At 36.1% G+C, this 25,931-nt stretch overlaps 2 protein-coding genes across 2 annotated transcripts; both read left to right on the top strand.

Moving 5' to 3' along the window:
* The first annotated feature begins 11,076 nt into the window (after positions 1-11,076).
* Positions 11,077-16,860, top strand: LOC147862986 (5'-3' exonuclease family protein). The gene is given in 14 exon segments (XM_087321721.1): positions 11,077-11,462; positions 12,827-12,946; positions 13,028-13,151; positions 13,224-13,361; positions 13,493-13,702; positions 13,783-13,959; positions 14,083-14,169; positions 14,270-14,363; positions 14,503-14,762; positions 15,164-15,203; positions 15,281-15,582; positions 15,668-15,737; positions 16,195-16,417; positions 16,509-16,860. Coding segments are annotated over 14 exon segments (2,148 nt in total). The 5' UTR covers positions 11,077-11,301; the 3' UTR covers positions 16,651-16,860.
* A 4,329-nt stretch (positions 16,861-21,189) lies between these two features.
* On the top strand, positions 21,190-25,218 carry LOC147862985 (coiled-coil protein (DUF572)). Its single transcript, XM_087321535.1, has 8 exons — positions 21,190-21,267; positions 22,922-22,995; positions 23,144-23,206; positions 23,306-23,385; positions 23,525-23,633; positions 23,808-23,967; positions 24,116-24,279; positions 24,644-25,218. The coding sequence occupies exons 2-8, from the start codon at positions 22,993-22,995 to the stop codon at positions 25,016-25,018; spliced, it is 954 nt and encodes a 317-aa protein (XP_087177661.1). The 5' UTR covers positions 21,190-21,267; positions 22,922-22,992; the 3' UTR covers positions 25,019-25,218.
* The last annotated feature ends 713 nt before the right edge of the window (positions 25,219-25,931 follow it).

Raw genomic sequence — 25,931 nt, 5'->3', positions numbered from 1 at the left:
ACATAACTCCGGTAACCATGCCCAAGTAGGTACTGGTGCATCTTGTATGACCAAGATGCGTAGTTGGTTCTGTCGAGCTTCTCCACCGGGAGCGACGTAGCCATACCTCTGTCCATTTCTCCTTTTGTGTCTGTTTTCCGATCTGTTAGGGTTTCCTTCACAAGCGTAGATGTCTGCAGCAGAGGTTCTCAACCCACGCGCTCTGATACCATGTGAAAGATTGCTTGCGGAAGTGTTAGAAAGAACAATACACAGAGAGAGAGAGAGAGAGAGAGAGTACGCGGGAGAGACAGAGAGTGAGAGAGCAAAACACACTATTTTTCAAGATTATATGAATACTCTGTGCTCTGTATCTACAACGCGCTCATCAGCGCTATTTATACAAGTCCACACGGAACTGTTAGAAGTACGGTGTACTTCAATGCTCACACGAGCATCTGACGCTAACTACGAGACTATAATTGCCTAGTAGTCTAACCTATATTAGGCTTTCAGTTACAGATTGGATCCAGCATACCGGCTCCTCTTGCTTACCGGTCCTTACTACTTACCGGCTCGGTTGCTCACCGGCATACCGATTCCTCTCGCTTACCGGCTCAGGCTTATTCAGCCGATCCGGCTCCGGTTGAGTTTGCTGCTCAACAACCCTTCAAAGTATGAACTATGTTTAACCAAATGTTTGAAACCACTTCACCCGATGGTGTTTTAAGTTGATGGAAAATGAGAGAGCACTGAGCCTTCCAAATGTGATATACAATGGTACTACTCAATATCTCCCATATTGGTTGAACTCCCTTCCTTACTCCTGAAAACTGTAATGACAACAGTGGTAATGTATGAACACTTCCATATTTAGTGTAAAACTCACGTTAATCTACCATACTAGCAATCTCCAGTTAAGTCCAAGTTTGGACATAAGGAAGTCCATTATTATGTACATTTATTGAAATTAAACCCCCTCTTGGTCATTAACATTTGTGCCACAAAAACAAGTGTACTTGATATGGTAATTAGATGAATCATCGATGTGGTGATGGCAAAGTATGTTTATAGTGAAAGGGGGAGGATAACAATATAAGAACATTTTGTTTGTAATTAATGCCAACATGAATATAAGGGTTCAAATCGTCTTGTCAACATAGAACATGTTAAAGGAGTGAATATTGATCATGAAGAACTCCTTGGAAGTTTATATATTCTAATCCCATGTCCTAGTTCATATTTTATTAACTTTGCTACTTTAATCATGTCCGGATGGTGTATTGGTTATTTCTCTAGTCTAACACACTAGAGGTCGTCAATTCCACTTAGCGTTTAGACATATATAAGTAGACTTGCTAAAATTTAGCTGCGTCCTTCGAAGTTGAGATCAACATTTTTGCAGCAAAAAAAGTGTACTCAATATGGTATTTCAATGGATCATCGATATGGTGATGGCAAAGCATGTATCCAATCAAGGGAGGATAATAATAATATAGGAAAATTTTGTTAATTGCCCTAAGTGGCAATATGAAGATAAGAGAACTTTTCTCCTGAAAAGGAACATGTAAACTAAGAGAGCTTATCTGATGAAGAATTCATGGAAACTTATTCTTCAAACCTCATTTCATAGTTCCTAGTTTTTAAATTTTCATCATATCCACTTTAGTCTCACAGAGTAGAAGTCTTTGGTTAAGTACACGTTTGAACTACGTAAGTAAACTTACAAAAAATTATGCCCCGTTTAGAACACTTATGTTATTTAATTAATGGAAGTGTATCTCTTCAAATCTCATTTCCAAGTTCCCGTTTTATTGACATTCCTCGTTTCATCATGTCCCGATAGTGTAGTTGGTTATCACACTAGTCTGACACACAAGGTCTCTTATTCGAGTCGGGTTTGGATATACATTAGTACAATTACTAAATTTTAGCCACCTCCTTGTCATGAACATTTTGTAGTTTCAATATTATAAATTATCCTTTCATCATGTCCATGTGGTGTAGTAGATTACAAACATTCTGTGAATTTTAATAATATTTTTTAATACCTAGATACACGAGTATTCTAAATATTCTTCAAAATCCAAGTTGGGAGCTAACAGTTGTAGGATCATGACAAACCATTGCTTTTCTTCTTGTTTGTTCCGTGGGATGAACCTTCGTTGGACACCAAACCTTCTGAAACAACAATCACTCCCTAGATTTTATACATGCATGTCAATGAACTAGTAGGGTTCAAATATTGAAATAATACCAAAGTTAACGATCCATCAATTGGTAAAGTTGCTCCTATGCTTAACCAAACAACAACCGCAATACCGATCGGCGATAACAAAAACTATTGTAGCTACTAGACATCGAAATGGATTTTGAAATTTATTAACATTCTCAACGAAGAGGACTATTAACAAACACGCATGTCCGATTGCCGTCAAAAGTACACCTAATAATGTATTTGAAAGTATAAGGAGTATTTGGAACACATGGAAAAAATACCACTTGTGTGATATTTCTGAGAGGAGTTGCAAAAGGGTTTGCCAGTTCACCAATCATCGAGGGTTCTAGAATTGGTAAACCCACGGTACAAGAAATTGCTCCTAGGTCCTTAAAGCATGCCATGTTGAATCCCTAATTATCCAGATGCTTACATCTGACAGAATCCCTCAAGTGTTTTGGTCCTTAATGTTCTTGTACTCCTTTTTATCACGTGGAGATGGTGTAGTTGGTTATCACACTAGTTTGACGCACTAGAGGCCTTTGGTTAGTCTGGGTTTGGACAAACGTAAGTACAATTGAAATTTAACATTGTCCTTGGGGAATAATATTTGGCGGAATCATCAATATGGTGACGGGAAAGCATATATACAAATTACAATAGATGGGGAAGGATAACAATACAATGTTAGGCAATCTGAATATATGGGAAATCGTCTCTTCAAAATGAACAAGTTGAAGGAGACAACACATATGACCAAGAATTGATTGGATTTTATCTTTGCACTATTTATTTCCTAAATCCTATTTTGTTGGGGTTCCGCATTTCATCATGTCTAGATCATGTCGTTGGTTATCACGATGGTCTTACACACTAGAGGTCTTCGGGTTCGAGTATGGGTTTGGACATATGTAAACAAACTTATTGTAATTTAGCCCTGTCGTTGATATCAACATTTGTGCAGTAGAAACAAGTGGACTTGATATGGTATTGCATTGAATCATCGAAACAGTGATGGAAAAGCATATATGCTACTGAGGACAGAGGATAACAATATAGGAACATTTTGTTAGTAGTCATAAGCAGTGTTGGGCAAAGTCCCAGGAACAGTGTTAGCGTTCCGGTTGGGTTGGGACTTTTGCCGGCCAAGGTGGGGGACAGCCGGAGTTGATTCCGGCCAAGTTTTCCTACCAACCGGAATCTAGCCGGTTCATATTTTTTGAACCGGCTATTTATATAGTTTATGTAAAAAATAAAGGTAAAAAAAAAAATTATATATATTTTTCATGTTTTTCCCCTTTTTTTGTTTTACTTTCCCCCCTCTTTTTGTTTTTCTCCCTCTCTGTCGTCGTCTGATTTCCTGCTACTCCCTCCTCGTTGCTCACTGCTCCCTCCTCATTGCTCGTTGTCGTTCCTCCTTCCTACTTCCTAGTTGTTCGTTAACAACTGCTTGTTATTCATTGTTCATTCACTGCTCACTGCTCACTGCCCACAGCTCGTTGCTTCTACCTCGTTGATTGTCGGCGGCCTCTCATCACTCAAAAATTGCCGCTCGTCACTCAGAAATTGCCGCTCGTCACTCGCTGATTGCCGCTCGTCACTCGTCGGCGATCACCCATCATTCGTCACTCAACTCTCACCACTCGACGATTCATTGATTTTAGATGTCTCCACCAACACATTGATTGAATGGATGAGAAGGAATTGAGCCAATACATAAGTGTTGTCTTTATGCGCCAAGTAAGAGACTTTAAATCTCCCACCAATTCATTCTAATTGTTGCTTATTTAAACATTGAAATTGATCCAATGTATAAACATGGTGATGTCGTGATAAACCACTTGCTTTTCAATGGATACCAAGCCAAGCCTTGTGCAATGAGTTTCATGTTTGGTTCATTATATATTCAAAGATTTTAGATCATGTAAATTTACAACTACTCCTAAAGCATTGTTGTATAAAAGCGATCCATGTTAACCTTTAACAAAAAATTGGAGTCGCATAATTTAGGGATTTTGGTGGTAAAGTAAGGGATCATGCATTATTTTGGCATTTGCATCCCGCTTCACCTTATTGATGTGGTTATAAGGTTGGACGATGTCATATTGCAATTTGTATGTGTTTTATGTTTCCATTGACATGTCTTGTAGTAGTTTTGGCAAACTAAAATGAAATAGGAGAAATTTTGATAAGAGGTATATTACAATATCAACGAAAGTAGAACCTATCATAAATATGACCTTGTGCATAATTTCTATTTCACTATTACTTGATTATACTATATCTTTTGAAATATTTTTCTCGAAAGAAGATCAACCGAAGACTTTGTATAGAGGAAAAGAAACATACATTTACATCTATTGCGCATTTGTGGCACCATAATGAAATAAAACACATTTCTGAAATGTTAAGCTCCCTCATTATACAAAAACCTCGTTGGTTTGGTATCTTCGTTTGAATGAATTGTAAGAATAGTGATGATGATATACTAAACATCCATTAGAGACCATCAATTGTTACAAAATGTCTCTTGAACATTGTAAGGCAAAGATGTGGGATCATTGCAAAGTATGTGCATTGGAGAAGAAGATTACATCTTCATGCTTCTTTTTAGTGGGTGAACATGAACTTGTGAAGATGTACATACATTTACATCTATTGCGCATTTGTGGCAACATAATGAAATAAAACACATTTCTGAAATGTTAAGCTCCCTCATTATACAAAAACCTCGTTGGTTTGGTATCTTCGTTTGAATGAATTGTAAGAATAGTGATGATGATATACTAAACATCCATTAGAGACCATCAATTGTTACAAAATGTCTCTTAAACATTGTAAGGCAAAGATGTGGGATCATAGCAAAGTATGTGCATTGGAGAAGAGGATTACATCTTCATGCTTCTTTTTAGTGGGTGAACATGAACTTGTGAAGATGTACATACATTTACATCTATTGCGCATTTGTGGCAACATAATGAAATAAAACACATTTCTGAAATGTTAAGCTCCCTCATTATACAAAAACCTCGTTGGTTTGGTATCTTCGTTTGAATGAATTGTAAGAATAGTGATGATGATATACTAAACATCCATTAGAGACCATCAATTGTTACAAAATGTCTCTTAAACATTGTAAGGCAAAGATGTGGGATCATAGCAAAGTATGTGCATTGGAGAAGAGGATTACATCTTCATGCTTCTTTTTAGTGGGTGAACATGAACTTGTGAAGATGTAATGGAACTAGGTGTGGAAAGAGATTTGCTCTTCTTCATCATCATCATCATCAAGGGGCTACTATGATAAACAAATTAACGAATCTGAAATACTATTTACTTATTACAATATAACTAGATGAACCAACAAATTTGAGATGAGAATCATCATGTAATTCAAACACATGTAGTGGACGATAGTTGAAAATTGGGAGGGAATTATGTACAACAAATTATCTTAGCACAAGAAAAGCATAGAAAGATGATGGGAATAAACAAGAATAAATCACGAGGCATGTATATTCTATTACTACCTCGCATTCGTATTGTCATCTTGTTTGTGATCTCTAAAGTGTATCTCAAAATCTTTCCTACTAGATGCATTTTGTGGGAAAACGAATTTCTTGACATATTTGAAATGATTTTAGCTATGATTTCCTTCTTTTTGACATATTTCTTGTTTGGAAATTTACATTAGTAGCATGTGATTCTATGTGTTGAATATGATGTCTTTCTTGGCCGTTGCAAATCAATTTTTGTCCATTACTCCCATTTGTAAATCAATTCTAATTTATATCTTAAGTTTTTGTGATCTCTAAAGTGTATCTCAAAATCTCAGTGTTCTAAACTAGAGCTTATTTAATGTGGGTAAGCTAATGTGAGCCATCCTCTTTCTTCTTTATTTTCTGATAGATTGGAAGGTTCATAGTGGAAAATTGATCCTTTATTGCCTCGGAAACTTCAAATATCCCAGGTATCTTAATTTGTTTTTTCTTTTTGGAAACATGGATTGTGTATGTAGGTTTCGCCTTCTTGTAAATAGAAACCATATATTATGTTAGTCAAACATTCTCTGCATTATTGTTACAGACTTACAGTATGTCCCAAAACAAGAATATGAAAGGCAAAGGAAAGCAAATTAGCCTCTTTACAATGCCCGGCTTTAGGAAAAACTTGCCATCTAAAGAAGATGTGTCTCTAGAAGAGCCTATAAAGGACCATCAACACTCCGAAGAATTACTTCATGAGATGAATTGAATTAGTAAGGCCAGACTAAAATTTCAAGAAGATTGGCTTACTAAATTTAAGTGGCTTCAAGAGGATTTAGAAACTGGTCTTTTATGGTGTAGTTATTGTACGAGTGATCCTCATAGTAAGTCTTCATTTGGCAAAACAAGTGCCAAAAACTTTAAGACTTCCGCATTAGAAGAACATGCAAGAAGTGTGGCCCATCGAGAGGCCATTTTGTTACAAGAACGTGACAAGAATGGTCTTGAAAAATGTGCATAAAAAAAAAAGCAAGTGTGGATGTAGCAATTGAAAAATTGTTTAAATGTGCATATTTTATAGCTAAAGAGGATTTAGCATTTAGAAAATTGGAAAGCCTCTTACGATTGTTAAGAGAATGTGGTGTGGAAGGCCTTCCACGAATGTATAATGATAATAAGGCTTGTGCAAGCTTTATCTTGCACATTAGCAAGGCTCTTGAAGTTGAGATCTATGATAGGTTGAGGAAAAGTCCTTGGTTTGGGCTTATGGTAGATGAAGCTACCGATGTAAGCGTAACCAAGAACTTGATTCTTTATGCTACATTTGTGGAAGGAAGGCAAGTAAGAACCTCTTATTTGGGGTTACTTGAAGTAGAGGATGGTACATCAAACACAATAACAGAAAGCATTTTAGCATTATTAAAAAAGTGGAACTTAGATGTTAGAAAAATGATGGGATTCGGAAGTGATGGAGCATCTGTTATGGTAGGTATGTCTACAGGTGTTGCTACAAGATTGAAGTCATATAACTCATTTATGACTTCCTTACATTGTTGTGCACATCAAACAAACTTGTGTGTGCAAGAGGCTTCAAAGAACATTGAAGTCAAAGAAACATGTAAGTAGTTAGATGCCCTTGTGAATCGGGTGGCTGCACATTTCTCGAGGAGTTCACTACGCCAAGGTGAATTAACTAAGATGCAAGATGCACTAGAATACACACATTTGCATATTCTTGGGATTGTGAAAACACGATGGCTTAGTCGGCATGGTGCTATCATGAGGGTATGTGATGTGTATGAACCCTTGATGAAGACTTTACAATCGCAAAGTGATGCATACAATGTATTCGTAAGTTTAAGAAACTTCAAAGTAGTGTATATGCTTCACTTTCTTGCAGATGTACTTAAGATCATGTCAACGTTAAGTTTGGAATTCCAAAAGGAATATGTGGATGTGACATGCATTGGAGGTTTGGCTATGATAGCCATTGGGGAGATCAAAGAACAATTTCTCCATCATGTTATGATGGATCTAAATGGTTTTGAGAAGGATAGCTATAGTTATCCAATTATTCCAGAATATGGTAGAGAAAAAGGAATGCTTTCAGTTTTAAGAGATGCTATTAAAGGTAATATGTATAAAAGTATCCTCATGGATAGATGTATTGATGGTGAGGACTTGATTGAAGCCATACAATTCCAAACTTTGTTTTCTAAGGCATTAATAGAGACAATAAAAAAGAGGCTTCAAGATCTGGTAACTCTTTGCGCATTGAAAATGTTATCACCAATGAACATGTCTGCCGGATCTACAAGCATTTTAGCATGAAAAACTATGGGTCTTAATGAGTTGAAAACACTTGGAAATTTTTATGGCATTCAAAAAATGGTAGATGGGAGAGCGTTTTCTCCCATAATTGATAATGATAAATTGTATGATGAATATGCAATTTTCAAAAGGCAAGCTACCACGGAATGGCTTGGAAGAGATTTCTTAGATGTTTGGGGTATGATAAATTGTAATGATGTGTGGAAAGAAAAGCTACCCGAACTTCTAAAGATTGCATTGATAGGTTTAATCCAATGTTCTTCTACAGCAGCGTGTGAGAGAGGCTTTAGTCGCCTAAATCTAATAAAAAATAAGTTTAGAAATAGGTTGAAAAACAATGTGATTGATGCATTGATACGAATCTCTATTGAAGGACCTGAACTAGAAGAACATGACTTCAATGCTAGCATTTTGTTGTGGCGAGAAAGCAAGGCATATCGTCATATTTTTACAAGAACTTCTCATGAGCATGATGATGAGATCGAGGACTTCATAGAAGATATAGATTAAAACTTTATAAATGTGATCGATTTTGTTTTGGAACTTTCTATATATTACATCTAATTTGATCTAATATGTTGTTAATGCTACTTTACAAAGGTTTGAAAAGTGAAATATGTTTATAAAGTTAGAATTTTTTTTGGAAAATATATATCTTTAGTTTTTGGGTTCCAAAATTTTGTAATTGATTTGATTTGGTATTGCATTAGATTTTTTTTGGTTATGCGGCCAAAAAAAATTTCAACATGTTCCGGTTGACATTGTTGTTGGTAGGAACGTGGCCGGCCAAAATTTTAAAATTCCGGTTAGGTTCATGAGAAGCAGGAAAATTTCCGGTAGGGGCTACAAACTTTGCCCAACACTGGTCGTAAGTGACATTGTGAAGATAAGGGAAATTGTCTCCCTAAAAGGAACATATTAAAGAAGAGAACACCTTTGATGAAGAACTCATGGATGTTTATCTCACTAATTTGATTCCATGTTCCAATCTTATTGATGTTCCTCCTTTCATTGTGTCCAGATGGTGTATTTCATCATCACACTAGTCTTACACACTATATATCTCTAGCATGAGTCTAAATTTGGACATACGTAAGTACATTTATTAAATTTTAGCCCCTCCTTGTCATGAACATTTGTGCGACACAAACAAGTGTACTCCATACGATATTTCAATGAACCATCGATATAGTTATGGCAAAGCATATATGCAATGAAGCCAAGAAGATAACAATTTATTAAAATTTAGCCCCTCCTTGTCATGAACATTTGTGCGACACAAACAAGTGTACTCCATATGATATTTCAATGAACCATCGATATGGTGATGGCAAAGCATATATGCAATGAAGGCAAGATGATAACAATTTAAGAACAAAATTACAATTAAGGGGGGAGGAAATTGTCTTGTCAAAAGAGAACAAAAATAAGTGGACTTGGTATGATATTTCGTTTGAATCAGTGATATGGTGATTGGAAAGCACATTGGCTAAAGAGCAAGGTGGATACACAATATACGAATATTTTGTTAGTAGCCTTATGTGGCAATGTGAAGACAATGGAAATTGTCTCCACAAAAGGGACATGTTGAAGGACAGAACACGTATGATATTTAATTCATGGAACTATATCTCTTCAAATCTCATTTCCTAATATGAATATTATAGATGTTCCTTGTTTCATCATGTCACGTGGTCTAGCTGGTTATCACTCTAGTCTTACACTACAAGTCTCTGGTTTGAGTCTTAAATTGGACATATGTAAACTTACTAAAATTTAGCCCCATCCTTGAGATCAACATTTGTGCAATACCATTCATTGAATCATTGAAATTGTGATGGAAAAACATATATATACTAATGAGGAAGGAGGATAACAATATAGGAACAATTTGTTAGTAGCCATAAGTGGCAATGTGAAGATAAGAGAAATCTTCTCCTCAAAAAGAACATGTTAAAGGAGAGAACACATTTGATGAAGAATTCATGGATGTTTACCTATTCAAATTTCATTTCCAAGTTCCTTTTTTATTGAAGACCCTCTTTTCATCACATCAAGATAGTGTAATTGGTTATCACACTAGTCTCACACAGTAGATGTACACGATTGGTTATCCCACTAGTCTCACACATTAGAGTTTTGCAGTTCTAGTCCGCAAGGAGCTTGTGTTTATACACAATGTGGTGTTAAGCTTGTTACATGGACATAAGTAATACCCAATGCATTTGCATGGCATACAAAGTGTTACAATTTGAATGGACAATCATCCTTCTACAATTGGTCATCAATTATTTTCAAATAACAAAGTCGAGTCGGAAGCAATCTCGAAGTGACCCCTAGTCATTATGTATTCATATGCCTTAGTAGGATCCACACCTTAATGAGCAGATGATGCTTGCTGATTCGAACAATCGAAGAAAGGGGGTGTGGTTAGTCTCAAGTGGAGTGTAGGTAGAACCCTTGAGCTATCTATCGAAGAAAGGGGGTAACAATTGGCGACGGTTTGGTTCGGTTTGACAAGGTTAAAACCGAACCGTTTATTTTTTTTGAAACCTGAATCGAACCGAACTACGAAACCGTTAAACTTTTTCAAACTGTTAAACCATTAAACCATCAAAACCATCAAAACCACAATTTTGTGGTTTGGTTTCGGTTTTCAACTTAGGTCAATTAAATTATTATTTTTAATTATAATATTTCATTATTTTTAAATTTTAAAGATGTTCCTAAAATGTGAGAATAAGGTCTAAAAATGAAAAGATTGTTTAAAAACAAAATTTAAAACTTTTTTAAAATATAAAAATAAATAAACCGATTTAACTGCGGTTTCTGACTGTTGAAACCGAACCGAACCGTTTTTAAAAACCTGAACCTGAACCGAATCGAACCGATTGTTTGGGCGGGGGGGGGGGGGGGGGGGGTTTAACAAAACCTTGAGGTGGGAAGGCGTTCAAAAGCCATTTTGTCCGGACAAAAAGTGTGAAACCAGTTGAACCAGATGAAGATGCGAATGAAAAGCTTCTTCTCAAAGAGCGGGAAATGGCGACGACGTGCGCAGCAGAGGAGGAGGAGAAGAAGAAGAAGAAGAAGAAGAAGAAGACGAGCAAATCGCAGAATGAAGCAGTGAAATAATACATACCCTAATAACAATGGTTTCCCTATAGAAATTCCATCAGAGACATCAGAAACAACCCTGTTCAGTTCTCTTCTTCTTCTTCTTCACTGAACAACCAAAAAGCTCTATCTGATGGATTGAACGACGCAAACCCTGGGGGCAGAGCTAGAGTTATGGGCATTCAAGGCCTTCTTCCTCTGCTTAAATCAACCACTACGCCTGTTCACATAAAAGAATATTCAGGGATGGTGGCTGCCGTGGATACGTATAGTTGGCTTCACAAAGGCGCCATTTCATGTAGTAAGGAGCTCTGCCATGGTCTCCCAACATCAAGGTATTATGTCGGACAGACATATTTTTCTTCTTTGTGTATAAAATGTGGGCTAAGGATTAGTGGCAACACCATGCCCGGCCAGACATCCATCCTTAGATGGCATGTTTGCATTGGTCGCATGAAAAAGTGAGGTCGATAGGTTCTTGTTTTTCTATGTATATGATATGGGTTTCTCATTGTTTCCATGCTGATGCAACGGGTTCTCATGAATTTTAATTGATTGCAAGTAATGTGGGTTGGATAGTTTCTTGGTTTTCTTTGCATATAATGGTATATGACATCCATGCTGATGCGCTGGGCTCTCATTTGCTGCAACCTGCGAGAGAAAGAGAATGGGTAGGGATGATATGGTGGATTCTCTCATTGGTTGCTATGGGTTAGGCACATATGTAGTTTGCAATTTAGGAAAAGTCATTGTTTGGATTCAATTTTCTGGTGAGCAATCATACCAATGTGGTGTCCTCATTGTTGCTAGAACTGGATCATATAGGTTGTATGTAATATTTGCTAAGGCATAATTTGGATTCAATACGGGATGAACAGTTGTGTAGATGTGGTGCGTTCTCATTGGTAGCGAGAAAAGTGAGATGGATATGGCTGATGTGGCAGGCTCTCCTTGATTGGAAGAATAGTGGGGCAGATGCATTGTATAAAATGCAAGTTATGGCTTGGTTTGGCTTGTCTAATATGCATGATGACATGGTGGGGTCAAATGGTTCGAAGAAAACCTGGCTGAATAGTTCTTGGTTTTCTTTGAATACAACTTGTTTCCTGTCCATGCTGCCGTGGGGACAGTTAGGGGCGATGTAGCAGGTTACTATTGGTTGCAAGAAAAGTGGAATGGATAGGTTATTGTTTTTCTTTGTAAGTAATGTAGGCTAACACCTAACACCTGATATAGTGGTTTCTCATTTGTTGCAAGAAAAGTGGGATGGACAGCTTCTTGTTTTTTAAATTATAAAATGTAGGCTATGTGCATGGTTTACATTTAATATCGGACTGATGTGCATCTGATTTGGCGAGTTCTCATTGGTTGCAAGGAAAATGGGATGCATAGGTTCTTATTGATCCTCAAAAAATGTCCAATAGATTATTTTGCTCTGCACACCATATATATTTTTGGTTTATCACCACATTTATGAACCTATTATCATAAGAAAGATATCCAGTGGTGGTTATTTTTTGTTTGGACACTATCAAAATCTTTGCGAATGTGTGGATTCCTCATGTGCGGAGAGAGTATAATATAGGCTAGTAGTTTTGTGCATCTATTAGATTCATTTTCCCAAACTTTCCTCACGACCAAGATAGATACTTTGGAAGTCAACTTTGAAAAAAATCTCTCTTATGGCTCCATTTTGCAGGTTTATTGATTACTGTATGCGGAGAGTCGATCTTCTGCGCCAGCATGGTGTGAAACCCCTGCTTGTTTTTGATGGAGGCCATTTGCCTATGAAGGAGAATCAAGAAAATAAGCGTGCCAGGTAAGTTTTTTGACACTAGTGCATCATGACAACTTGCATGCGAATATCTTATTTTACATAGAAAATCGATGTAAATTCCAGATATCGGAAACTTAACCTGGAAAAAGCTTTAGAGCATGAACGATCTGGAAATAATGCAGCTGCATATGATTGCTATCAAAAAGCTGTTGACATTACTCCACAAATAGCCTTTGAGCTTGTGAAGGTAGCTAAGCAGCATCTCTTGTGTGATTTTCAGCTGGAAATCTTTTGTATGATGTTACATCGGCATGTGTAGGTTTTGCAACGAGAGCAGGTGCCATATATTGTAGCACCATATGAAGCAGATGCGCAGTTGGCCTTTTTATCTATTCAAGGTCATGCCGATGTTGTTATTACTGAGGATTCTGACACGATTCCATTTGGATGCAGGAAGGTGAGAGAATAAACCATATTTAGGTGGCCATACATGCATGCATGGTTGAATAGATATTTACTCAATGGATTCAAATATCAAACATGATTTCGGTGTTCATAAAATGGCTGAACTGATTTGCTGAAATACAGGTTTTGTTTAAAATGGACAAGTTTGGACAAGGTGTGGAGTTTCAATATGATGATCTTGTGAATAACAGAGACTTGAACTTTACGAACTTTACAAAGCAGATGGTAATGGAGATGTGCATTCTGAGTGGTTGTGATTATTTGCCATCATTACCAGGAATGGGAGTGAAAAGAGCTCATGGCTTGATAAGGAGGTTTGGAAATTACCATAAGGTATCAATCATTCTATTCACCAATTCTTGCTAGTTGTAAACACATCACTTTCTTTATTAACTCATGTTTACCTTCTTTAGGTTATCAAACACATCCAGTACAATGGGGTAACTGTTCCCCCTTCATACGAGGAAATGTTTACGAGAGCAATCCTAACTTTTCAACATCACTGGGTATATGATCCAATCCTGGAGGATATTGTACATTTGACGCCACTTCCATCAGGCTCTATATTGAATATCGATTTTCTTGGCCCATATCCTTGTGGTCTTTGAAATTCATGTTCTTGTTGAATATTAAAATTTTACATTTGGCTGATGTCAAACATGAGACTGCATCAAGGAAGTTTGGAATTTTCTTTAACTAGCTGATGTGTCACAACTATATCTCGAGAACATGGGCAAGCCATTGCTAGAGGTGAAGTTGATCCTATCACTGGAGCACCTTTTGAGGTGCAATAATTTCGAGTTTATCATGGTCTTGATGTCTTTTTATTTCTGTTCCTTCCCTGAAAGGATTCTTATAAGTTTGAGATTTGGTAATGCTTGTGAAAATCGACGTGAACAGAGTTCAGTGCCTGCAACAGCTACTTATTCAACCACAGGTAGAAAGAGACAATTAGATCTACCTATCCAAAAAAATTTGTTGACAAACTACTTCTGTATCCTCAATTCATGAATGGTGAAGATCGATATCATCTATTTGCATATGTTAAAAGCTCCATGCTTTATGTAGTGAAAATGTTGGATCAATTCGGTGTTTTTTACTTTTCTTACAAAATTTCCTTGACTTACTATAAGTGTCACCATCTACGGAAGCAAAACGCCAGTTTAAATTGCCAAGAAATGTTGCGAATGTCATCGAGAGTGGGATTAACATGATGAGTGGTGAAGTAAAAGATGTGGGATTAGGCAACATGATTATAACCCAACCTCGTTTGGACTTTCCACTGCTGGAAACTCCAGCTAATGCTGCTGCTTCTCAAAATCGCAGATCTTTTGATTTCTCAATATCAGTAGAGGAAGAGGATCAAGTGCTAAATTTCCTCAATTCTAAGTTGGTAAGAAAAGGAAACATTTCTTTAACTTTATATATTTTTATTGATAAGGGAATTGTTATTTCAGCTCAGGTCTTAGATTTATTTAATATTGTGAAAAAAGCACCAAAATAACCCCTAACTTGCTGGTTACTTGCCAAAATACTCCTAATTACAGAAGGATATTTGTAGTCAATTTCGGAAACTTCGGGGCTTTTTGGTGTGTTGTGCTATTATATTTACACTCTTAAATAATTTGTCGTTGTCACAATTTCAGAGTAGAGGCAGTGTTTGTAGAAATTTTTGACTAAATATAATATGGTACAATCTCAACAAATGCTTACATTTGAACAATGTTAATTATTTATTGAATTTAGCATAAAGGCTGACATGTATGTAAATCACTCAATGGAATTTTATTGCAGGCTTGCAGAGCTTCACCAATCTCAGATCCAGAGGAAAGAGGTATTCTCCTCTTTATGTATTTTCTGTACAATGTGCTACTCGATGCAAACTTCTGAGTTCTAACATATCTGTGATAGTTTTGACACCCCAAAGCATTACGGAATCACTGGGAAAGGACCTTGTAGATGCAAGAAAGAAGCGTTCCTTCGACAATAGTTATCCAGGAAAGTGTATGGTTCGGAGTATGTACTTTTCAAAGAAAAAAGTATATGAAAATCCTACAAAGGAGCTGGATGCTGAACAACTCATGAGTACAAGTGGAACCTATACCTCAATTGAAAGTTCAAAATTAGTTGGAAACACCAATCTCGATGCCAATGTTGAGTTACTTGAAGATCTGGGGAAACATTCTACTCCCGGAATTGATGCAGCCTTGGATGTATGCTTATATCATAAGGAAAACACTTATTCAAAGCTACATGTACTATGGACTTACAAACATAAGTTTGATGTTTGTTTTATAGGTGAGAAACTGTGGGAAATCAGTTAAGCAAAAGACTGGAAAATCAATAGATCATATTTCTGCTGGGGAAAGTAAGTGGACAATTCACTTCTTCTCTTTGTTATTACCATTGTCAAAAGCAAGGAAATGCTACCTATCGTTTGCAAACCTTAGGTTGCGGAAGTAAATTGATGGCCTTGAGTTTGCATGCCCAACTGTGAATGACACATGCAAGTATATGATACATATCCCAATCAACAGTTCACTTATTAGGTTTGAACCCATGTCCTCAATGCTATAAACAATGTGGTCCTACTTATACTGAAACAATTAGTTAAAAAGAAATAATAGACTGTATTCTGCCACCACCAAGTTATTTTTATCTATAATATGTGTCTGCATATCCACAAGTGCTACGTGCATGTATACACTGTATCTATGTCTACACTAAAAGTGTATTGGAGCAATATATTTTGCCAGGCAATATTTCCTTATTGTGCTGAAAATGATGGTTTCCTAATGTATTCTTTTGTTTACTCATATGAACAGGGAAGCATGTTCCTATATTTAGCAGTAAGCTTTTAGGAGAGGGTGTTCTGATGGGCAAATTTGCATCAGACACCTCTCACATTGAACAATATGCTGCTATAGCCAGAAAGTCTATGGAAAAATTTGTGTCCACCATTGCTCCTTTCCGGTGTTCAGCAGCTGGAGCTCGTGCCAGTGGTCTAAGGAGGCCAATTAAACCGTGTATAAGAGAAAAAGTCAATAGGTAAATTATTTGGATATAGATGCATGTGTAGGCATGCATGTTATGCCTAAGATACATCACTTTTGTGGTCTGAATGGGAATTTAGGTGCAGGGCTTCTTCGGAACTTAAAGGTGCTGATGAACTAAGTAAATTTGCTTATGTACCCTCAAATTGTAGATCATCTCTACATCAGCGTGAGGCCGTGCCTGGAGTGAAGGATGACACAAGACTGAATGACTCTGTTTTGCCCTGAGTAAAATTGAATTCATTCAGGTCCATTTGTTTTCTTCTATATATACAAGGTCTGAACTCTCTTCTTTTATTATCAAAGACATCAAGTAAAAACGCCTTGGAATTCTAGACATACCAGATGTTATGTTTCATCCATCCATTTATTCATTCATTCAAACTTTGATGATGTGTACCATACCCACTAGATAATGGAAGCTCATATTTTGGTCCTCATTTGGTCTCTTGTGAAAATGGTAAAGAATCCAAAAAATGAAAAGCGACTGGTTGATATGATGCTAATTTGTAAATGTATCTGGGTTTCAACACCCGCGTTCTCTGTGATTATGCCTTGTAATGAATCACAAATCAAGTGTCGTTTTCTTTTTGGCAGTCAGTGTCTTGCGTCTAAAGACTTGTGCAACTTATACAAAACAATGTGAATGAATAGAAAGCATTGAAGTATAAAAACATAACTGTGCACAATTAACTCTCCAATTATCACCAAACAAGCAATTCAATAATATCTCGCATGTGATGTGAGCATAACTGTTGATAAGAAGCTGTGATAAAACAAATATGAACTGCCATACATGGTAATTATCATAATACATGATAGTTCACAAGCTTTCATTTTTCCCACTGTCATATCTACCTTATATGTGAGCTGTGTGAAAACAAAAAGCTTCTTGAACGTCAAGATACAAACTTGTCAGTTATTTTGGATCACCAGCAAATTTTAGATGATTTTTAAGAAGTAGGTTGAAAGTGTGATATTCTTTAGTCCATTTTTTGTCCTTAAGTTTTCTTTTGAGTTGTTACGTGTTAGGTTATGTGGTTTATGTTTTGTTTGAACTTAAGGTGAAAGTGCTTTGCTAATTTGACTCTCTTAGAAAAAGTAACTAGTTTTCAATTAGATTTGCTATATTTTAGAACTATGTAGTTTGAAATGGTTTTTTTTTCCCCCAAAAAAGAAGCTACTTTCCTATTAGTTAGGAGAGGTTATTATAGAAAGACTATACAAGGTGGCTTATACATAAATCGAGAAATCACCCTTCGATCAAGTTCAAGAATATGAGACTATGTACATATCCTGTTTCAAATGGTATTATTCCCCGTGCTCCTTGTGTATGTATGACGAATATTATTTCTAATATCTCAAAGACAATGTCGAAACTTGTTTAGGATAGAATTGACGTAGATTATTTTATGAAATGTGGTATTGCTTGTGCTTGTGCCTCAAGGAATGGCTCAATCACAAAGTCTCTAGTAGTAATATGGCTCATCACTATGGTAGTTATAATTTTATGGAATGTGGTATCGATTGTGCTTTTGTTTCAATGAATGGCTCAATCACAAACTCTCTGGTAATAATTAAGCTCACCACTTTGGTAGCTAGTAATAATATATCCTACAAGTTACCATAATGGTGGCAATTCAAATGAACATTGTTTGAGTTCTTTACAATTGAAATGATTACTACTTGTATGACATGATCATTGATTAGATGAGGGAAGACACACGAATGAACGAAAGGCTTGAATGGTTGGGTTGGATGAATATGGGGTGTGATCTTTGTTCCAATATATAGCCACTATTTGTTGACATAATTGCACCAATCTTCCTCCTAGGGAATCCAAGGGTTTGGAGCTACATGTCTCTTTGAGCCACTTATCAACAATATAATTGAGATGATGATGCTAATTGTTTCAATTACAAATTCCAAACTAGATGAATATTTACCTTATTATACATTAGTGCCAATCCAATAATTTTGTTGTACGTATTTTTATCATATTCCAAAATCAAAATAGTTTTATCTATCAAAATTTTAGTTGCATCATCTAGTTGATGTTATTTTCGTCAAATTGATAAAATCTAGACAAAAACCATGATACTGGATAAAAAATAATTTTGTGAAATTGTATAACTTAAGCATCCATTGGGCATCTCACCAATGATGCTACAATCCTATGACACATTGAAGGCTCCTTCTATGAGTAGGGAGATAACTAGATAGATGGATAGATCTTATTGTCATCTTTAGAGGTAAAAAAAATACCATAATTATTTGTGCTATGAGCATATACATAAAATGTCATAATCATCGTAAAGATTTTAACACATATACATAAAATGCCATAATCATCGTAAAGATTCTTATAAAATCCCATAACCTCTAGGATATATGATATTATACCTAATAATTGTAATGTTTAATAGAGCATGAATGCCACATAACGATCATGCATGGTTGTGAGGTGGTGAGTATGCATGTGTCCAACCATGCTATATAAGAAAGTGCTATAATCCTCGGTGGATCATTCATAATCTTTGTCTTTTGGTAATATATCTACATATTTCTCTTATTTCCCATTTGGAACTTTCAAGTGATCCTCACAAATATGTAGTTATTGAGGAGAGGTTAACGAAACCACTAAAGAAGAAGAGGGAAAATGGTAAAAGGACAAAATTAGAATATTACATTGTAAATGTTGGGTTGAATATAAGACAAGGTCTATTGATCATACACAACCTTATCTTATAACTAACATGAGTATTAACGCTCATGCAGCCTTGTCACTCCTTCACACTCGATCACACGATCTAGGTATTGAAGTTGCATTATAGCATCACAATCCATCAAATATAAATGCATGTAATGTATGTGATGAAGGGTTGGTAAAGGGTGATTATCATTTGCTTTTTACATGCTCCACATATAGTGCCGTTTGTGAAGCTATGATGACATATTAAGAGGGGGTGATGAGTTGTCATTAAATAGAACATCTAAAAGGTGTATCCCTTATCCACACATTGAGACCTTGTGCTTTGAAGTATGAATATTCCTTCGTATGAAAAAGACAAACATTAAGAAAATGTGTGTACTTAGGCCCATTGGTATTTTACATTTTCAATGACCCATGGGACCTAAGTACACACATTTTCAATGTGTGTACTTATATCTAATGTAATACAATCTTCTTTTCTTTTCCTCCCCTTCCATTCAATCTTGTTAATTGCTACAACCCCGATGGTTTGACCCAAAACAACTCTTCTCTTCATTATTATTATATATTGCAAGGAAGTTTTCACCGTCTCTTCTCATAACCATGGTAACTTGAGTAAACTAGAATATAGGTGCGTTTTCATGGATCTAGAATTCCAAACAAAGAAGTTCATATCCGTGGAAGTTGGAACAAGGGAATTAAATGGTTAGTGGGGATTTACAACTATGTAATGGATGTTGAGAAATCTCAAGAACATAAGGGATTAATTCATAGAGTTTGACAACTTTAATTAGCATTTATAGCAATAAGCTTTAAGAGCACAAACTTCCCCAAAAGAACCCAAGATAAGTATCATTGCCACTTTTTGTATCAAAGCTTTGAATACCAAATTCTCAATGCATTGTTCTTGGATTGATAAATAATCTTATTAACTATAATTTATTCCCAAACACACAACGAAAGAGAGGAGAAAAAACATTGGTACTACTTTGATATTATAGATTGAACTAATGATGAGCAATGTAATAAGAGATTAGGGAAAAGATGTGAAAGACTTGAAGAAAACCCCCACCAATGTCATAAACCTTGGTAGTTTAGCCTCATCAATAGTTTCGACAACATGTCACGATGTTGTAATGAAGGGGATACCTAGTCCACTTTATATGATCCAACACCAAAGGCTCCTAAACCACCATGTGTTCCCATGTGTCATAGGTCCTAATAGCTTTATCCTCGTTCTCTTAGGATAACTCATTTCCTATCTATCTTACCCTTAAAATTAGCTTTAAAATTCCTCGTTAACGTTATGCTTAACTTGCTAACGAATTTGCACAACACATAGCATATGCTCAAATTAACTTCTCATAGCTATGACACAAGCGATTGATTTCCTCACTTTGCAATATTTGGGAGACAGAAGCCCTTATCCTCTGAGTTAAATATAGGGGAAAAGATTTGTCGTACCCACATTTGTCTTTGTTTCTTTCCCGAAAAACCCTTGTGTTTTCAATATTCGCTCAAATTCCCTTGGTGAGCCCTTTTTGTAGAGCTACCATTAAATGGTCAGATACAATATCCCCGTTTTCATTCTCAATTTAATGCGATACATGAGCAATAATTACGTGTCGATCAGGCAATCGGTCAACCAAACATGTTTTCTCTGCAAATGCAAGAATGGTAAGAAGGACAATCAATCAATCAATCGTGGGGAGATAAGGAGAGGATCGATCGATCGGTCGCATGTGTTGTTTGTCTCATCATTCATGTGTGAATACATGAGGAATTGTGAGGAAATACATACATATGTATATGTATGTAGTAGTGTATGTATGGAGGGGTTAAGTTTGTAAATTCCCCAAAATAAGAAGGAAACTATATACATAATGATATATGATGCATATACACATACATACATACATACATACATACATTATATACATACATACATACATACATACATACATACATACATACATACATACATACATACATACATTATATACATACATACATACATACATTATATACATATATCATAATTTAGAGACAGATTTGAGCGTCTGTCTGTCTGTCGTCTACTTTCTAGGGTTTCCCCAAGAAGGTGCAGAGCAGATTGCCTTCTCACACTCCTGGTATGTTCTAATTCTTCCCCTACTTTCTTTCCTGTTTCTGTGTGTTCCTCTGGGTTTCCTTAGATCGGATTTCATTAGTTCGCATCACCTCTGGTTAAGTACGAATATGGAACAAGAAGAATACGGGAAGGAAGAGAGGATGCAGAAGAACAGAAAAAGAAGGGAGAAAATGAATACAGAAAGAATAACATCAACCAAGAACAAGAGAAGAAGAATGAATGGATGACAGGGGAAAAAAAAGTCAGAAAGAACATTACGAGAAAGAAGACAGGAGAGAAGACCAAGAAAAAGAAGAAGCAGAAGAGATGTAGAAGGCGAAGAAAGAACGAAAACAAGAAATAAAAGAAGAGTGTATGAAGAAAGCAACATATTTTGTATATGCTGATATCTGCGACAAAGCAAGAGGAAAAAAGAACACCACCATCACCTCCATAAAATGCAAACCTTTTTACGAAAATCCCATGAATAGAGATTGAGAAACAACAGAGAGAAGAAAGGATTCAATGTTGATCTTGCCTATTTTTTCATTTCCCTTTAACTAAAACATTCCATTTATGTCATCGATGCTCAACTTCTTGAGCTAGAAGCTATGTGAAATATACAGTAGGATAGCCATCCAAAATCCAATCAACAAAAAGAGGAGAGAGGGGAAGATCACTTATCATACTTACTTAATGGATGCTAACTACTTCCCTAAAAACAACTTCTAATTTCACAGAAAATCATGAGAGAAGGATAACATGCCTTGTGCTAGTGCAATTCCTTCGGAAAGGACCGAGTTTTGATGGGTAGATTTACTTATGATATCAGTAAAGTTAAGCGGGTTAGGTTCACATAAGGCTTAGAGTTACCAGCACATTAACAAAGAAAGCAACAACAGTCAGTGTGGTTGTAAGAGGGGGCTTAGAGTTGAAGCAGGGATTCAACAGAGTCCAGTAGTGTAGGCGTCCACCCTAAACCCTAAACCTAAACTATCCCCCTTAGCCTAAGTTTCATACCCCTGCCTGCATTAATCCCCAGTTCAACTTTTCCCCTGCTCTTACAACAAGCCTAATTATAATTGAATCTCTTTGTTAGTGTGCAAGTCTCTCAGAAACATTGCCAATGGGTGCATGATCATTGTGCTGGGAGTACATGCAACAATTCTTATATTTTCTGATCTCTGAATGTTCTCTGAACGAGAATTACTCGTGTCATGATCTACAACCATGGCCACTCTATTGGCACAATGTATGTTAGCCATTTATTATTATTTTCTAATGGGCTTATGTGCCTTTTAACGAATTGATTTAGCTTCTCTCAAATAATCATAGAAGCAAAATAGCATATACATAATAGAAAGTGTCTTGAGCTATTGTTTTTGTGAAATATGTGGCATATAAAGACCCTACTATTCTGAAGGCTGAGGGTATACTTAGAATGGAATACAAAAGATTGCGTGCAGTGGATGATATGCAGGTTGGTTGGTATTGATAGAAAGAAGGAGAAGAAGCAAAAGAAGATGAAAAACTGAAGAGAGAAAAAAGGCTCAACAATGACTAAAATCAATATCTGTGGCTTAACTCAGAATTTAAGAGTATAATGTGGTGAACTAGTTGTGTAGGCTATATAACTGATATGTAAGTTTTATTATTTTGTGTTGTCATGTCTACAGAATAGGGTTTTCACGCATTTTAATACAATCAGACTGCAAAGGATACCGGCTGTCCGTGGAAGAGGATAAATATGGTAAAGCTTGAACCTTTTGTGTTGTTTTTTAGAGGTATCTGAAAGAGAAGAAGAAATGGTTTAATATTTTTATAGGTGGTCTACGAATGTTCTGTTTTGCAATATGCTCAACCAAATCAGATTTTGATCAATATTCCTATTGTTTTAGTCATCTCTCGCTGCTGCTCGAGCGGACAACTTTTATTATCCTCCAGAATGGACTCCAAAAAAGGTACGTTGAAATCACATATGGTACATTCAAATCCTTCTAGGTTTGTCTTGCGTAAGTTTTAAATATCATAAATTTGTGTTATTTCCATGATGTTATTAGGGTTCGTTGAACAAATTTCAAGGCCAGCATCCTCTAAGAGAGAGAGCCAGGAAGCTGGATCAAGGCATCCTGATAATAAGGTTTTTATTTTGGAAAATGCTTTTCCACCTTTTTACTTTAATTTGTGGACAAATATTGATATTTACAAATCCTTTTCCTATTATAGAGCAAAATGTGTCTCTTTATGTGGTCAAATACAGACTAATTTGGATTTTTTAGGTTCGAAATGCCTTACAATATTTGGTGCGGGGGCTGCCATTCTATGATTGCTAAAGGAGTACGTTTCAATGCAGAGAAAAAACAAGTTGGGAATTATTACTCTACAAAGGTAGTATTCCAAGGCCTGTTTATGTCGTAGAGTTGCTTATTTGGGAAACCCCAAAACTTTTCTTATTTACCTATATGCTTCCAAGTTTTTTTATTTCATCAAATGTCCTCCGTTCCCTCTATATTTTGTCTCATTCTATCTCTTCATATTCTTTAATGTTTTAATTGCCATCAGATTTGGAGCTTTTCAATGAAGGCAGCATGTTGCAGGCAAGAGATAGTGATACAAACAGATCCACAAAACTGCCAATATATCATCATCAGTGGTGCAGAACAAAAGACTGAAGTTTATGATGCTGAAGATGCTGAAACTCTTCTTCTTCCTTCTGTAGAGGGTATGCATTTTAACATTTGATTCATAGAGGTGTATCTCTTGGTAATATTTAAAATTGTAGGGATATTCTGGTGAATATCCTAAAACTTGAAGGACTATTATGGTGGTTCTCCTCATGCCAACTGGCTTACAGGTTTCTCATTTTTCAGACAAGGGAAAGCTGTCAGATCCATTTTATCGTCTTGAACATTTGGGGGAGGATCAACAAAAGGCTAAAGAAGCAGAGCCTTTATTGGTGCGCATGCAACGAGTATCAAATATCAAGCACCAGAATGATTATGCTTTGAACAGATCTCTCAGATCTCAATTACGGGTAAGTAGCAATTGCAGTTTTTTAAAGCAAAACGCCAAAATATTCCTAAGTTGTGGGAAGTGGGATCTTTTTTTCTGCTTAGAGATTGACCGGTAATGTTGTCTGAAAATCTAGGGATTTTGTGGTAAATGCCAAGTTCTGGGTATTTTGGAAATTTCCCATTTTTATTATATGCTCATCGTTAGTGTATGGACTCTTCTTTCCTAGGTGGCAGATTGCATCCACCTTCTGTAAAAAGTAATCTATTTGCATACATTTGATGCATATGTTCTTTGTTATACTAGATCAAGAGTTGGTTGTCCGTGAAGATGAAAATGCTTTTTTTGTTTATTCTAAGGAAATCTCTGATTAATGTGTTTCCAAGGCACAAAAAGAACGTGTAAATGCCGAGACAGCACATTCCAAGAAGTTGGGCTTGGGCATTAGGCTTCTTCCCCCATCCAAGGAAGATGAAGAGGAGGCTTCAAGGACCAAATTTGCTCATAAATTTGAATTCAACCGGAAACTGAAGAGAGCAGCAATTAATGCATCATCAATCTTTCCTCAAGGCTCAGGTCAAAGGCAAATTTCTTGTGGGGATCCTGATAAGAAACTACAGCTTGTTGCAAAGAAAAGGAGGATTAATGGGGAGGATTTGCGGAGTTCAGTCATGGGCAATATCAAACCTTTATCAGGATCTGCTATTTCATCTGGCCGATATGTGTCTTCAATGAATATATACGTCCCTAAAGCAATGTAAATATTATCAACAAATTCTTACCTTCAATCATAAGCTGCGCATAGTGGTTTAGTAGCACCAAATTTTATAACCTGAAAGATATCCATGTTAAGTCAGATTGATTAGCATTGTGTTTAGATGATCCTGTAAATATCTCAGTAAACGTTTTGCTAAACAGGGGATTTCTTCAACTATTACGAGGTAACAGCAGTGTTTTCGTATTTTCTTTTTTTCAATTGTGCAGATATTTGTATTCAAAGATGAAGCACAAAAGTTATAAATAAAAACAAGTCTTTGTAGGTAAAATTCTTTAGATCTTTGAAATATGAACGATATCATAGTAAAAAGAAGAGATGTGAATTACGGTGTAATGGTCACTGGTATATTAGATTGAACACGAGCTGTAGGAATGCCAAGAGTGTGTATGTGTTGGGAATCAATTTATAAACAAAATCAAGTATGTGTAGCTAAAATTATCTAGATGTTTGAAACATGAACAATATCATAGTATAAAGAAGAGATGTGAATTATGATGTAATGGTCACCTTGTACATTAGATTGAACACCAGCTGTAGGAATGCCAATGAAAGCTAATGTGGTGGGAATCAATTTATAAACAAAATCAAGTATGTGTAGAAAAAATTATTTAGATCTTTCAAATATGAATGATATCATAATAAAACGAAGAGATGTGAATAACAATGTAATGGTCGCCTTGTATATTAGATTAAACACTTGTAGGAATGGCAATGAACGGTAATGTGTTGGGAATTAATTTAGGCTGTTAGTGAGTGCCAATGTTGGTTCAAATGAGCGAGGGAATGATTTTTTTGAAGTAATAATGAATGATCATGAAATACATGTAATGGTTTTTATTTGTTGGTCTACACAAGCATGTGCAAGGCATCTTTTGCACAAGTATAGTGGCTTGTTT

The sequence above is a fragment of the Azolla caroliniana genome, unplaced genomic scaffold, assembly GCF_043228905.1.
Source record: "Azolla caroliniana isolate FFs.n. ecotype wild unplaced genomic scaffold, voAzoCaro1.0.p SCAF_6, whole genome shotgun sequence".
Taxonomy (NCBI): Eukaryota; Viridiplantae; Streptophyta; class Polypodiopsida; order Salviniales; family Salviniaceae; genus Azolla; species Azolla caroliniana.
Note: the sequence above shows the minus strand (reverse complement) of the source record. Positions and strands in the feature narration are given on the sequence as shown.

Coding starts and splice junctions, on each gene's coding strand:
- LOC147862985 (XM_087321535.1), top strand. Junction 23,386..23,524: donor CAAGGCATCCTGATAATAAG/GTTTTTATTTTG, acceptor TGGATTTTTTAG/GTTCGAAATGCCTTACAATA. Junction 24,280..24,643: donor CTCTCAGATCTCAATTACGG/GTAAGTAGCAAT, acceptor TGTGTTTCCAAG/GCACAAAAAGAACGTGTAAA.